At 34.1% G+C, this 13,933-nt stretch overlaps 4 protein-coding genes across 10 annotated transcripts; 3 read left to right on the forward strand and 1 right to left on the reverse strand.

Annotated features, from left to right (window-relative positions):
* The first annotated feature begins 1,800 nt into the window (after positions 1 to 1,800).
* LOC105185090 (uncharacterized) lies at positions 1,801 to 3,626 on the forward strand. Of its 3 annotated transcripts, none has more exons than XR_849923.3 (5): positions 1,801 to 1,964; positions 2,130 to 2,227; positions 2,304 to 2,571; positions 2,987 to 3,100; positions 3,200 to 3,626. XR_849923.3 is itself a non-coding variant. In XM_011144332.2 (5 exons), the coding sequence occupies exons 3-5, from the start codon at positions 2,342 to 2,344 to the stop codon at positions 3,412 to 3,414; spliced, it is 381 nt and encodes a 126-aa protein (XP_011142634.1). In that variant the 5' UTR covers positions 1,801 to 1,964; positions 2,130 to 2,227; positions 2,304 to 2,341; the 3' UTR covers positions 3,415 to 3,626. The 3 variants fall into 3 exon arrangements, 2 of the variants coding, with proteins under 2 accessions (XP_011142634.1, XP_011142635.1); XM_011144332.2 differs by having other exon boundaries at positions 2,304 to 2,393; XM_011144333.2 differs by having other exon boundaries at positions 2,319 to 2,393.
* A 2,966-nt stretch (positions 3,627 to 6,592) lies between these two features.
* On the forward strand, positions 6,593 to 9,683 carry LOC105185089 (N(4)-(Beta-N-acetylglucosaminyl)-L-asparaginase). 3 transcript variants are annotated; one of them, XM_011144331.3, is made up of 6 exons: positions 6,593 to 6,721; positions 7,837 to 8,034; positions 8,160 to 8,316; positions 8,421 to 8,646; positions 8,884 to 9,188; positions 9,333 to 9,683. In XM_011144331.3, exons 2-6 carry the CDS (start codon positions 7,893 to 7,895, stop codon positions 9,571 to 9,573), a joined length of 1,071 nt encoding a protein of 356 aa, XP_011142633.1. In that variant the 5' UTR covers positions 6,593 to 6,721; positions 7,837 to 7,892; the 3' UTR covers positions 9,574 to 9,683. The 3 variants fall into 3 exon arrangements, with proteins under 3 accessions (XP_011142633.1, XP_019697827.1, XP_011142632.1); XM_019842268.2 differs by lacking the exon at positions 6,593 to 6,721 and adding an exon at positions 7,168 to 7,760; XM_011144330.3 differs by lacking the exon at positions 6,593 to 6,721 and having other exon boundaries at positions 7,168 to 8,034.
* A 109-nt stretch (positions 9,684 to 9,792) lies between these two features.
* On the forward strand, positions 9,793 to 11,623 carry LOC112588056 (protein ALP1-like). 3 transcript variants are annotated; one of them, XR_003113427.1, is made up of 4 exons: positions 9,793 to 10,920; positions 10,994 to 11,093; positions 11,183 to 11,276; positions 11,464 to 11,623. XR_003113427.1 is itself a non-coding variant. In XM_025301907.1 (4 exons), the coding sequence occupies exons 1-3, from the start codon at positions 10,449 to 10,451 to the stop codon at positions 11,205 to 11,207; spliced, it is 597 nt and encodes a 198-aa protein (XP_025157692.1). In that variant the 5' UTR covers positions 9,793 to 10,448; the 3' UTR covers positions 11,208 to 11,256; positions 11,464 to 11,623. The 3 variants fall into 3 exon arrangements, 2 of the variants coding, with proteins under 2 accessions (XP_025157692.1, XP_025157691.1); XM_025301907.1 differs by having other exon boundaries at positions 11,183 to 11,256; XM_025301906.1 differs by having other exon boundaries at positions 11,183 to 11,623.
* Positions 11,624 to 11,721: 98 nt separating this feature from the next.
* LOC105185620 (uncharacterized) lies at positions 11,722 to 13,409 on the reverse strand. The gene is made up of 4 exons (XM_025301908.1): positions 13,082 to 13,409; positions 12,631 to 12,986; positions 12,432 to 12,554; positions 11,722 to 12,292 (listed from the first exon to the last, which is right to left on the reverse strand). The coding sequence occupies exons 2-4, from the start codon at positions 12,707 to 12,709 to the stop codon at positions 11,937 to 11,939; spliced, it is 558 nt and encodes a 185-aa protein (XP_025157693.1). The 5' UTR covers positions 12,710 to 12,986; positions 13,082 to 13,409; the 3' UTR covers positions 11,722 to 11,936.
* Between the last annotated feature and the right edge of the window lie 524 nt (positions 13,410 to 13,933).

Consider the following 13,933-nt stretch of genomic DNA (forward strand, 5'->3'; position numbering starts at 1 on the left):
TGTCCGTCAATATTTGAATGAGGTCTTTCAGGACAGGTGGATAGGGCGAAGGGGTCATATTGAGTGGCCACCTCGGTCTCCGGACTTGACCCCACTTGACTTTTTCTTGTGGGGTTATTTGAAAAGTAAAGTTTATGCCACCAAGGCTCAAGATTTAGATGATTTAAGTGGGAGAATAACTCAAGAGATAGAACTAATACCGCCGGAAACGTTCCGGAATGCGGTTTCAGCTGTTTATAACAGATTGGCACATTGCCAGGCTGTTAAAGGGCAACAATTTGAACATTTGTTGTGAATTGTTTGGTACAATTGAATATTTTGCCCAAGCTGACCAAAGCTGAAATGAAATTCGCCTTAACTGGTCAGAATCACACACCACTCTTGCCTTAACTAGTCGGAATCACACACCATTCTTGCTTTAACTGGCCGGAATCACACACCACTTAACAAATTATATAAATTATATAATTATTAATATTATAATTAAATTAATCAGTTATCTGAACAATCGTTGAATCAGAGCATCTCGCACCACAAAGCCATCTCCAGGTTGCCAATGAGGCATTAGTGGAACTTCTTCATATTCATTCATATTTTCTATTTCTTCTTCTTCTTCTTCTTCTTCTTCTTCTTCTTCTTCTAAAATATTATTAAATATCAAAGAAAGATTATGCAGAACAGCACATGGCACGACAATGGTTATAAAGGTTTGAAGTTAACAAATTGTTAACTTCAAACCTCAATAACTCAATAACTCAATAACCTCAATAACTCAAAAAGTACTTAATGAAAAAATGTTTCATTATAGTGTTTTGGAAAGCTCTCGAGATAAGCTATAAAAATATACAATAAAATGTTGGAGGTTCTATTTAAAAAAAAGGTTGACCTTGAAATGACCTTGAAGGACATGGTTAAGGTCAAAGTCAAAGTCATCATTTTGAAACTCCCCGCTTGAAACCATACAACTTTGATATTGGACATTTTCTCCAAAATGCATTCTAACTGAAGATATTAGGGGGTCCGATACTTTTCGATGACCCTGTATATGTTTGCATACAGAGGCTGGTTAAGTAACTGAAGACGATGAAATAGAAGTATATACTATTTTATTTATTGCAATTTATCACATAGATTATCAGTCCTTTTTACAAAGATAACGCACTTTGAATGTGTCATTAAAATAAAGGTATATACAGGGTGAAGAAAAAACCCCGGGACCCCTGAAAATTTCGAAAAATATACACTTTATAAAAAAATATTTCAGACAAAAGTTGTAGCGTTGAAAAATATCTATTTACCGATCTGAACAATTTGACCTTGGATAGCGTCATCAACGTGAGGACAAGGTCACCTCGGATTTTTTAAATGGAACTTCCAATTTTTTATTGCATATTCTTATAGCCCTTCTTCATACCTTTTCAAAGCACTATGGTTTTATCAAATTTGAATAAGCTGTTCCGAAGTTATCGAGTTTATTAAAGTAAGATATCTAGCCAACTAAGGCAAGATCGGAGGGTGATTCGGCCAACTAAGGCAAGGTCGTAGGATGATCCGGCCAACTAAGGCAAGGTCGGAGTGATCGAGCCAACTAAGGGTCGTATTCATAGTCGAGTCTCAAATCAGCACTTAAGACGATCTTGGTTAAGTCGGTCTTATTCAATCAAGACTGTCTCAAGATCAGTAGATTTCATAGTCATGAAAGAAGATGATCTTCGCGAAGAATATATTGCTCAAGTAAGACTTATTTGATTTGAGGTTGACTTGACGAAGACGTTCTTAAGATTGTGCTTATTCACGACTCGGCTGTTTCTGTAATATTTCCATCAGTTCCTCCAATAGGAGGATTGAACCATTTTAGAACCATATCTACCATCTTGTATGTCATTAGTCATGACTATTATCTCTTTTTCTCACTCTCTCGCCATCGTTGCACAGTTTAATCATTTTCTCTTTGGCACAACAAAGTAAGTATATATGTAAAAATGATTTATCCGTAAATGTATTTTATATTTCGTACATTTTTACAGGATGTCATATAAAAGCAATCCTAGTTCTAGCAAAAATAAACATTACACAACAATTAAAAGAAAAGTATTTCTACAAATACTGAATATTTTTAAACATTATAGAAATGAAAAAAAGTGATGGAACAACACTAAAAGAAAAAGAAATAGCATGGAACGAAATTTGCAGCAAATACAATGAATCTGCATTAATTTCTCAAGAGGTGAGAACAATGACAATTTTTAATTTTCTAGTTAATAATTTTACAGTTTACAATTGTATTATAATTTTGTAAATAGAGAACTTGTAAATAGAGAGTGCAACAATTGAAAAAACTATGGACAAACATCAAGCAGAGTCAGAGAGAGGCGATTACAAAAGAAAGACAGGCACGTATGGCAACTAGCGGTGGACCAGAATAACCTGAGCAACCGTTGATCCCGATGTTGCTGTTATTGTACCTCATTTAATGAAAACTGCACCAGTATTATTCACATCTAATATGACTGAAAAGGAAATTAATGATATGTGAAAAAGTAACTTATAAATAAATTCACACTTATAGAGGTACAATTACTATTATTAGACTTTCTTAATGTTAACATTTGATAAAAAATCATCTGAATTTAACTCAGAAGAGTTTCGTTTTATTAATTTTTAGTGTTTGATTATTTTGCAAATATTTTAATTTTATACTGCGGAATTTTTTAAAATTGTGTTTTTAATAAATATTTTTGTATGTAGCAAAATATTTGTATTTTTACAACAACTAATTCCCTTTAATTTAACATCTATCAAATGTTGCTCTTGGTTTATAGTTTATCTTATCTGTTATATTCGTAATATTTCTTCCCTAAACTCTGAATATATTTGTTTTCTCTTATTTTATTATACATGTAATTCTATACTTTCATTGTTTGATAAATATATTTTTGTTGTATCTAAAATATTAAATATTCAGTAATATTTTTCTGCATTTTAGACAAATGTGATATTATACTTGACCTCCTACCTGTAAATAATAATGTCCAATTATCCGATTATAAGGATGATGCAATAAACATAATAAGTGATATAGGAACTACCATGTCCAAAGGTATTCATTATAATATTATACATATTTGCATGTAATGTATATTAATATCTTTTTGCAAAGTACTAATTATAATAGCAATAATAATTCCTAATCTTATAGATATATCTACTATTGAAGACAATATAGAACAATATAATGAAAAATCGATAGTTCTTCATGAACAATGTGATAAAGTTCAAGACAATGTGGAATTACATCTCTCAAGCAATGACAAAAACAGAACTTCACGTATGAAAAGGAAAAAAAGAGAAATAACGGAATTAAATGCAGAAGAAAATATACAAATAAAACGGATAAAACAAATAATGCAATAGGAGGAGTCTTTAGCATATATTAAATTAAAATACGAAGAAAGAATGGCATCTATGAGGGAAGAACATTTAACAGAAATTAATCATCTGCAAATAAAACATTTAAAAGAACTACACGAAGAAGAAATAAAAATAAAAAGAACAAGACTCAGGAATATCGAATTGCAGCTGTTACGTCCTAGAGGAGGAACGCAACCTTTTCGTTCGCGAGTAAGGCGAACTTCGTTCGTACACGCGTGTCAGTGAACGGGTCAGGGACCCGACGAGTCCCTTTACTCGGGCACCAACGTACGACGAGCGGTCCGTTTTTCGGTCAGGGACGCGAATCCCTTTACCGGGGATAGGACCATGAGTTGGCTGTTGGAAGGTGGGGTGATTTCGAAATTAATTGGTGATAATAACTATTAACAGATTTATTAAAATAAAGATGTCAAAATTATATAATGGCACGGTTTGAATTAACAAATTTATTAATAATAGGATATAACGGTGCGCATTGAATTTTTACAGGTTTATTAAGATGAATAGCGACCCAAAATGATGTAATGGTATGGTTTGAACATGACAATTATACTTAGATGAATGAGTGTATGTGTGTGTGTATGAGTGTGTGTATGAAATGGAAAAAGAAAGGGATGGGAAAGGGAACGAATATGAATAGGAAGTTCAAGGGTGGAATGAATAAAATAGAAGTAGGAAGAAGTAGGAAGGAAAGTAAAGAAAATGAAACTTACTACTGATTCAGGATGAGTTGACACAAGCAGAAGTGAGAATGGCGCAGATCTGCGTAGGTGTTCTCGTTTCCAATATTCGCATTCCGATTGAGGCACCAAATAGTCGTTCACTTATATAAAGAGGAAGCCCGCATTTTTTCCAAAATCCGAATGCTTGAATATTTGAATACTAAATATTTGAATGAACTGGAATTATGAAGATTTGAATCTGAGTCCTAATGCTCAAGATCTAAATATCTGCGTGAGAGTGCGAGTCTGAGCTTTTTCATTTCCGTGTTCTTCTGTCTCTCAGAGTAGTGTCGCGGAGGCGGATTACCGCGGTTTTTATATCAATGATCGGAGGCAGAAGCTATCAGGGTGGGTAGAGAGATGGCCCTTTTAAAGAGGGGTGAAGCCCTAAGGAGAACCCAATGAAGTTAGAAATTTTGTTACTAATTTTTATTATTGGTCCTGGTTGACAGTAGTGGGAAAAAGTCTTAGCCATTAGCGAAGTTAAAAGACATCGTGGGAGGAGACAGTTAGTTTTTGGAGATATGAATATGGAAGGGCTAAAAGGTGGAGCGTGGGTGTCTCATAGTTTTAGGTAGATATGATACGATTGGCTGAATGAATTAGGCGCGACAAGCGTGGAGGTGGTGGATTCTTGAGATAGAGAAATGTATACAAGCGGCCGGCTGGAAAAATCAAAATGCCGTAAATCAAAGCCTGAGATAAGAGTTTATAACCATCAGTGAAGTAGGCTTTGTTGGTTAACTGATAGGGCACATATGACTTTGGATTGGGAAGATGTGAGTTTCATTGTAGATGTAAGATGGGTTTCGCATGAACTCACTGAAACCAACAAAAATCAACGAGTGGCAGCGTGTCTTTCTCTTCTCAATAAGCAGCGTCGGAAGTCTTTCTTTCTGGAAAATCGTTACGGGCGATGAGAAATAGATACTCTATGACAATCCGAAACGCAGAAAGTCATGGATAAATCCCGGCGAATCATCAAAATCGGTTGTAAAACCTAATCGCTTCGGAAAGAAGGTTCTTCTCTGCATTTGGTGGTATATCAAGGGCGTACTTTATTATGAGTTGTTGGAACCGGGTGAAACAGTTACTGCGGACTGCTACCAACGTCAATTAATCTGCTTGAGTCAAGAATTGGAACGAAAACGCTCGTATACTGGCAAAGGAGAACGTCCAGTGAAATTGTTGTATGACAGCGCCAGGCCACACATTGCTTCCAATACAAAAGACACCATAATGAGTCTTGGCTGGGACGTCTTGCAGCACTGCCGGCGTATTCACCAGACATTGCTCCATTCGATTATCACTTGTTCCGGTCGATGCAACACACCTTGTCCGATATGCACTTCCAATCAGTGGATGAGATCCGAAAATGGCTTGACGACTTTATCGTGTCCAAAGACGTAACATTTTTCCGAGATAGAATTCATCCGCTGCCTGAAAGATGGCTTAAAGTTATAGAAAGCAACGGCGAATACTTTCATTGAACAATTTAATTTACTTTCTTTTAAAATAAACCTTGAATGTAGCTGAAAAAAATTGGACTATTCATTTGTACACCTAATATATTAGTTTTTTATAAGTTATAACTTATTAGACAATTTACTACATTTCCTCCTGATGGAAGAGACCACCACTTCCCGTGGTTTCCGTCGAGCAGTAATATGGACTTGAACGTTTCTTTTTAATTAAGCAATTTGCGTAAAAAATATAATACAGCTTTTACACACTTATTTCCAGCAAACACAAAATATAACTGTTATACATAACATCGGTAAGTATACTTGTTCCATATCTATGCTATATAACAGTAATATTCTGTGTTATTTTCTTCTTCTTTCTAATATATGAATACTAATGTGTTTTTGTGATGATATTAATTAATTTGACATTAATTGAGCAAGAATAACAAATATTTTTATGGCTTCATTCTGTCCACGTTACTGACAAAGAGTGGATTTCTTCTTTTCCCTCTTATTTACTTATTTATATTTACTTATTTATATAATGAGTTTAAAATTGTATTACAGATATTATATAATATATAAAGCTACAACCTGTAAGGAGAGAATTAGAAAAGCATATCATCTTTTTTTTACGGTCTATGATCTATAATATAGATTATAGGCCGACTCGGTGTAGACTGAGTCGCGAATCGCGAAAAAACGTATAAACTCGATCGTCTTGCTGGTGGACGGAGCGATAAAGAGCAAATAATTGTCTCCGCTCGGCCCGCTGAACGCGCGAGAAAGAATCGTTTCTTCCTTCTCGCACATTCAGCGGGCCAATTCTCTCTTATGCTCTGCCTGCCAAGCGCGCGAAAAAGAAGAAACGATTCTCTCTTTCGCTCGGCCCGCCGAACGTGCGACAAGGAACAAATTATTCTACCTTTCGCTCACCGCGCGAGAAGGAAGAGCAGATTCTCTCTTTCGTTCGGCTTGCCGAGCTTAGCCGAACGCACGGACAGCGGAGTGAGAGCGAGTGGAGAGGGTAAAGCCGTGCGTGCTGAGGTCCCTAATATACATCACTGCATGACACCTCTCCTTCTCTCTGATATTGATCTTGTAAGTCTTTTGTTCGCCTTCGTGGCGGTTGGATGTGGTTTTCGTAACTACGCATATTTTTTATCGTGGAGACTGCATACACGTTGTCCCTGTTTTTCTTTTTATTTTTTGTAATCGTTGACTGGCGTAAGAACTAGAGTTCCTAACAGCTCTACTCAGAGCCATTTATTGAACTAGAACCAGAATCAGATGATATTGATCTTAAGTTAAAATGACAGATCGTGCCAAATTAACTCTATAGTAGCAGAGTTTTTGTTTTTATCAGACAGTTCTAATGATAATATTAAAATAAAAGCAAGAAATATTCGAGTAAAAAAAAATATTTTACATAAGTAAATTTATTGAAATAATAGGAAAAATATGATGATAATAAGGTTAGGAAACATATACTTAGGAATTTTTAATATTATATAAAGTAAAAACGTGAAGAAAAAATAATATATTTTTATACTCCTATTAACAATACAATTGACATTTTTGTATTTCTTATAAAACGTGCAATAATGATTAAAACGTATGAATGTCCAAAGAGATTCTCAAGCTGACACATCTTTTGGCTTTAAGTCAATTCGCAATTGCATGGATCGAATATGGGTTAAATTTTGGTTATTAGTCTAGTAACTCAACAGAGAATTCATGACATCATTAATTAACACCGGGTGAATTAAAATCCGTAGCACTCGAATATGCTATAAGACTAACTGATAAACCACTAATTCCAGGTCATTCGAAGAAAAAAAAATATGCTATATGTAAATAATGTCCGCGATTTTTTTTAAGAATAATACTTTATTGTATTTGAATAGCAATGTATTGACAATTACTATAATTATTTGTGTAATGAAAAATGCATCATAATACTGCATAATTGCATAGAATTATTTTATTCTATAACACTTACCAGCAAAATATATTATGAACTAGAATCCAATATTTTAATCATGATTTTGCCTAGAAAATTATAAATTATAATTCTGCTAGCAGTAATAACAGACTATTGCAATAAGACTGTTGTATCCTACAATAGAAATATCTTTGAGTAAATATAGATACTTTCAACTTATCAGAGATAAGTCTCCCCACATTATCAAAATTATCCTCCTACTTTTTTTCAGTGCAAAGTTCGCATTGCTCAAGACCTTATTCAGCATCTCTAGGAGCTACAGTTAACATGAAATTTATCTACTTTAAAGTCCTTTTAGTTTTACAAATTTGTTTGTCTGTAAAAACAATTGATGGATATACTAATGCCTTAAATAACAGTTTTCCTGTCATAGTGATTACATGGGATTACAAGGAAGCTACAGAGAAAGGTATTTAAATTATAATAAGTTACATTATATAGGTATAAATATATTTATATTACAAAGAAATTCAAGAAAATATGATAAAATCTCTAAATATGCCACTTAATAAATGTTTTAAATTATTTTCGAAGCATGGAATGTGATTCATAATAAAAAAGGAAGTGCTTTGGATGCTATAGAAGAAGGCTGTTCTCTGTGTGAAGAGCTACAATGTAGGAAAACTGTAGGTTTTGGTGGTAGTCCAGATGAAGCTGGAGAAACTACATTGGATGCTATGATTATGGATGGGTATTAGAAATAATATAGTACCTGCGGTGGTTTAATATTTTAATAAATATAAATTTATACCCTTGGATATAACTGATAAAAGAAAAAATATATTTCCTGGTCAGAGTGACAATGGATATAGGTGGAGTAGGAGGCTTGAGGAATGTGAAGAGTGCCATTTCAGTAGCTCGTAAAATATTGGAAAATACCAAGCATTCTTTGCTAGGTGGCGACTTAGCTACTGACTTTGCCTTGAAGATGGGATTTAAGAAGGAATCTTTAGAAACTGACGAGTCTAAGGACATGTGGCTGCAATGGAAGTCAAAGAATTGTCAACCCAATTTCTGGAAGGTACAATAGTAAAAATATAGTCTATTAATTAAAATATATATTATTCTATTAGTTTCTTTTTCCATGGAAAATCGATTAAAACAATTGTTCTTGATATTAAACTGTAATAGAAAAGTACATGCGAGAACATAAGTATACAAAAATAGAAGGATAATTTCGATTGCTGGATAAATCAGCTATATCCGACCGACTATATTTATTTCAAGTATCATTTATTGATACCCTGAATACTTTTAGAATGTGTTGCCAAATCCTACAAAGAATTGCGGACCGTATCATCCAGTAAGCAACATGGAACACAATAGCAATAATGATGAAGATTTGGTAATTGGAAGTGAAGAAAATCATGATACAATTGGCATGCTGGCAATCGATTCAGAAGGGCGTATCGCAGCCGGTACTTCAACGAATGGCGCTAGAAATAAAATACCTGGTCGTATCGGGGATTCTCCTATTGCTGGCGCTGGTGCTTATGCCGATCAAGAAATCGGCGCGGCAGCTGGCACCGGTGATGGGGATATTATGATGCGATTTTTGCCAAGGTATTATACAAAAAATTTATTTCATTTTAATTGAAATGAATCATCTGAATTCGGTTTTCGATGCAGGCGACCGAACTCACCATCACTCACCAGTATTGGATATTTTTAACATTGTTACAATCGAATGCATTGCTTTGTTTGCAGTTTCTTGGCCGTAGAGAAGATGCGTTATGGTGCAACCCCAACTATAGCTGCTCGAGCAGCGATTAACAGAATTGCTCAACATTATCCCACTTTTTTTGGCGGAGTTATTGCGTTGAATAAAAATGGAGAATATGGTGCAGCATGTAATGGAATGCCCCTATTTCCATTTTATGTTGCGAATTCTGCCTCGGAACTGAAATTGCTCCGAGTGGAGTGTAGTAACTACTCACGAGAGGAATAATACAAATTGTTCATATTAAATAACGAATTGTCTATTCGTTTAATAGATGAAATAAATAAGACTATGTAAATCATATAAAATGTCTGAAACAAAATAAATAATAATGTATATATTGTTTTTCCATTGATTTTCACTTATTACAAAACGCTGTAGATTACTGAAAATTAAGTTGAAAAGTCTTAAATTAATGAAAGTCTATTAAATGTAATAAATGTGAAGGAAACGGACTCCTCTGATTTGCGTGAAACTTTGCAATATTTTAATCTGCAAAACACAAATCTAAAAGCAAAAAGTCGCTCTTAAGTGAAAGAAGAGTTATGAAGTATTAAAAAGTGATAGTTCTGAGGTTAGGAAATTTGTCATACCGACAATATGCAGTAACATGAAGATGATGAGTAGCCATATGTGCATGCTCTGTGGTGATATACGCATGCGAGAAACGCAAATTTGAAACGCAAGTATGGCCACGTTTACACTGTACGACCTAATTGCGACCTGACCTATGTCATGGCCTAAGCAGGTTTAGTCCCTAACCGTTTACACCGAAAAAGACCTAAAAATTGATGAAGTTGTATTTAGTCCACTCTGGTCCGGCTTATCTTAACCTTGAAAATGGCATCTACACAAGATATTTACACGTTTTTTATATTTGAAAAAAATAGGAGAAATATTGTGTACTGGAAAATTATGCGGCAAAGAAAAAAAATGTGGGACAAAATTCGACAACTACACAGGATGCAGAGAATATTATATATGGAATATATGAGAATGTTTCCTATGACCAACATTTTGGAAATATATTTGGACATGATACAGACTGAAAGAAGTTTGTAGATGAAACCGAAAAGTAATAATTTTTGGAATGAAATAGTGCTATGTACGTATACAGACAGATAGAGAGTTTTCAAATGCGCAAGGAAACTTTCAATGAGTTATGGTTTTTGTTACAACCTGCTTTGGAGCCTAAGCCTGTTATGTTAAAGTCAAGAGAACCGTTATCAGTAGAAAAGAAAGTTGCTGTCGCTTTATACAAATTAGCAAGTTGTGTAGAATATCGTGTCGTGGGAAATGTATTTGGCATTCACAAATCAACAGTGAAAAAGTGTCTTTATAAAGTTGTAAATGCCATAAATGAATTAATGATGAAAGATTATTTTCAAATGCCGAATACCGAAGCTGCTGAAATAGCTATGAATTTTGAAAAAATATCACATATCCCACAAATTATTGGATGTATTGACGGTTCGCACATATCCATTTTGGCTCCTACAGAAGGCTATCGAGATTTTGTTAATCGTAAGGGTTGGCCCTCATATATTTTGCAAGCCGTTGTTGATGACAAAACAGGTACATATTAACATTTAATTTCTTAATAACGGTAAAATAGCTGATACATTGTTAATCAAAGTATTGTTTATAGGTTTAGAAATATTTGTATTCGTCATCCTGGGAGCACTCATGATGCTGCTGTTTTTAAAGATTCGAGTTTATATAAAGATATTGAAAATATTATTCCACAGGTAAGATTAAAAATTTAATAATTATTTATATGAAAAATATATTTATACTTTGCTTACAATTTAAAATCATTATATATTTTTTACTGAAGGTTACAAGAAATATTAGTGGCTTAGAGATACCTTACCTAATTATCGGTGACCCAGCATATCTGCTGTTACCATGGTTAATAAAAAGTTATCCTGGTAACGTAATAGCAGCACAAGAATCCTTTAATGTATATTTAAACTCTGCAAGAGTTGTTGTAGAAATAACATTCGGCCGTTTAAAAGCACATTGGAGAATACTTTTAAAAAGAATTGATGTAAACTATACATTCGTTCCACATATTACTAGTGCCTGCTACATTTTGCAAAATTTTCTCGAATGTAGGAAGGAACAATGTATTCAACACTGGCTGAATGATATGGTTGAAGCGGAAATAATACACCCGCAACCTGTTAATGCTATACATCGAGAAGGTGATGACATATCTGGGTCAACTATTCAAAAACATTTAACAGATTATTTATGTCATAATTATCCGTCGCGTGCAAGTATATTAAAATAAGATATTCTGTTCATATTTTATTCTTATAAAATAAATGTACATTTTTGTAATAAAGTAAATATAAAAATAGAAATAGCACATTCGTTTATATTTATTTATACGTACATAACACTTATAAATGTAAGAAACAGAAATAAAATATTAATATTTATATGTAATGTATGTTTAAGTTATGTATGTTTCCTTTTGTTATTATCTGCATTATATGAAGATGAGCTTGATGATCCTGGTGAATGCACTGATACATTTGTTTCTTAAAAATGTACAGAAGTTACCGATGATAATGGAGAAGGAATTATTGTAAAAGGTGAGGATGGTGTTGGTGAGCGTGATAACGAAGATGGTGACAATTGAGACGGATACAAATGTTGAAAATGTACGCACTGGAAATTTGTGAAAACTGAGGATATTGAATGTTGGCAGTTAGCGTTGCTCCTAATACTTTTAAGAAGTTGTCAAACATCATAATTTGATGTTCGTATTCTTTTTCTATCATCTCTTTTTCCCATTGACATTGATTCTCTATTTGTTTATTTATAGTTTCATCAAATATACGCATTTGGTCTGTCATAACTCTGTGCATTTCTTCCGCCTGTCTTTTTGCAAAAACTTCAGCAAAATTCTCTGCCAGTTTCATGTTTGTGTTGCGACCTAAAAATATACGAACAATGATTTTAAGTAGCCTTATCTAGAAACTAAAATTATTAGAATCTATATTATATAGTTATAAGCATCGAATTTTCATGTATTCTTTACTTAATCTTTTGATGAGATGCTTAATAATACTGACCTGTTTTCCATTTTTTTGAGGATGGGATATTATTCATTATAGGTATATTTTCACTATTCTCTATTTCATTTGCTACAGCATTCACATCATCTTCAACTTCAAATATTTCTTCCTCATTTTCTTCTAGAATTATATCAATGCATGTTATTACTTTTATAAATGAGTAATAAATAAAACTTAACAAAAAGGTTATTCATACCTTGAACAATATTACTTGAATCTATATCAGTATCTTCATTAGCTTGGGCTGATGGCCTTCCGCCAAGTAGTTGTTCCATTTCATCATAAAAAGAAACGTTTTACGAGCAGCACCACTTATGTTATTATTTCTTTTACATTTAAAATACATTTCTTTTAGATGTTTTAATTTTATTTTCATTTGAGCACCACTTTTTATAAAACCCATTTCCTTCATCGAAGACTCTAATGAGTTATAGATATCTATATGCTTAAATCGTTTTCCATCCATTATTTGCATTATCCTCTTTTCAATACAAACAGCAATAAAAATAAAGTTCTTGTTTCTTCTTCAGTCCAATTAGAGCCTTTACGTTTCTTTTCACAGTTATTGAATAAAATATTTTTGAGGTTAATTTATACCTTGAAGTTCTATTTATATTATTTTCATTAGCAAAAACGTTATTACTTACGAACTTTCACCTTGTTGAAAACCGCCGCTGTATGACATTTTATATATTTGTGTTTCTTTATGCATAAACAAATCTTTACACACCAATATCAACTTTTATGCTCGAACGCACTTTAGGTCGAGTTCTTAGGTCGCGTTGCGTGTTTACACCGAAAAAGCAGACGTCTTATTTTAGGTCAAGTCACTAAAATTCGAGACCTGACCTAAAGCTAGGTGAGGTTATCTACCAAGTTTACAGCAGACGGCCTAAATAATTTAGGTCGAATTTGGGGCCACGGCCTAAGTGTACGGTGTAAACGTGGCCTATGTGTGGGGGCGACGGCGGTGCCGCGGCAGCGGCGGAGAGCAGAGACCGGTCGTCATGGTAGAGACGACGGAGATGCTACCGCCGGGAAGGTGTGCAGGCCCAGGCGAGCAGCACAGTGCTCTGCGATACCGACGCACGCATACACGCCCCGCACGATCAACGCAACTGACAAGGGGAGGACGCATCGACCGGGAAACGGTTTGGAACGAAACTTACGGAGTTAATAGTACTTGACTACTAATAACTCTTGACTGGTAATAACATACGATGCAATATCTCTTCGTTTTCGAGAAAAAACGGTCTAAAGAAAAGAGTCAACAAAGTGTACGAGTTAGTAAGAAAGGCATTCAACGAAACGGCGTAACGCAGCAGCGAAGGTAACGGACTACCGAGGTGACGGCTGAGGTTCGATCCCTGCTATATGGTTTATCTTTTTTATTCTGTAAGCATAAAAATGAAACAGTAAACATTAATAAATAATAAAACTGCGTTTCTTAAATATATTAGTGTTTATTAAATATATTATTAATGATTTAAATTGTAAAA

This window comes from Harpegnathos saltator, unplaced genomic scaffold (genome assembly GCF_003227715.2).
Source record: "Harpegnathos saltator strain DR-91 unplaced genomic scaffold, Hsal_v8.6 scaffold456, whole genome shotgun sequence".
NCBI lineage: Eukaryota > Metazoa > Arthropoda > Insecta > Hymenoptera > Formicidae > Harpegnathos > Harpegnathos saltator.

What these genes read in the sequence shown, in the direction of transcription:
- LOC105185090 (XM_011144332.2), top strand. Translation starts at nt 2,342, where the DNA reads ATGGACAAACATCAAGCAGAGTCAGAGAGAGGCGATTACAAAAGAAAG. An exon ending in CGATTACAAAAGAAAGACAG is followed by an intron (nt 2,394 to 2,986) that starts GCACGTATGGCA and finishes TCTGCATTTTAG; the next exon opens with ACAAATGTGATATTATACTT. An exon ending in AGGAACTACCATGTCCAAAG is followed by an intron (nt 3,101 to 3,199) that starts GTATTCATTATA and finishes CTAATCTTATAG; the next exon opens with ATATATCTACTATTGAAGAC.
- LOC105185089 (XM_019842268.2), top strand. An exon ending in GATGCTATGATTATGGATGG is followed by an intron (nt 8,317 to 8,420) that starts GTATTAGAAATA and finishes TTTCCTGGTCAG; the next exon opens with AGTGACAATGGATATAGGTG. An exon ending in GTCAACCCAATTTCTGGAAG is followed by an intron (nt 8,647 to 8,883) that starts GTACAATAGTAA and finishes GAATACTTTTAG; the next exon opens with AATGTGTTGCCAAATCCTAC.
- LOC112588056 (XM_025301906.1), top strand. Translation starts at nt 10,449, where the DNA reads ATGTACGTATACAGACAGATAGAGAGTTTTCAAATGCGCAAGGAAACT. An exon ending in CGTTGTTGATGACAAAACAG is followed by an intron (nt 10,921 to 10,993) that starts GTACATATTAAC and finishes TATTGTTTATAG; the next exon opens with GTTTAGAAATATTTGTATTC. An exon ending in TTGAAAATATTATTCCACAG is followed by an intron (nt 11,094 to 11,182) that starts GTAAGATTAAAA and finishes TTTTTACTGAAG; the next exon opens with GTTACAAGAAATATTAGTGG.
- LOC105185620 (XM_025301908.1), bottom strand. Translation starts at nt 12,709, where the DNA reads ATGGAACAACTACTTGGCGGAAGGCCATCAGCCCAAGCTAATGAAGAT. An exon ending in TTCAAGTAATATTGTTCAAG is followed by an intron (nt 12,555 to 12,630) that starts GTATGAATAACC and finishes ATATAATTCTAG; the next exon opens with AAGAAAATGAGGAAGAAATA. An exon ending in CTCAAAAAAATGGAAAACAG is followed by an intron (nt 12,293 to 12,431) that starts GTCAGTATTATT and finishes GTATATTTTTAG; the next exon opens with GTCGCAACACAAACATGAAA.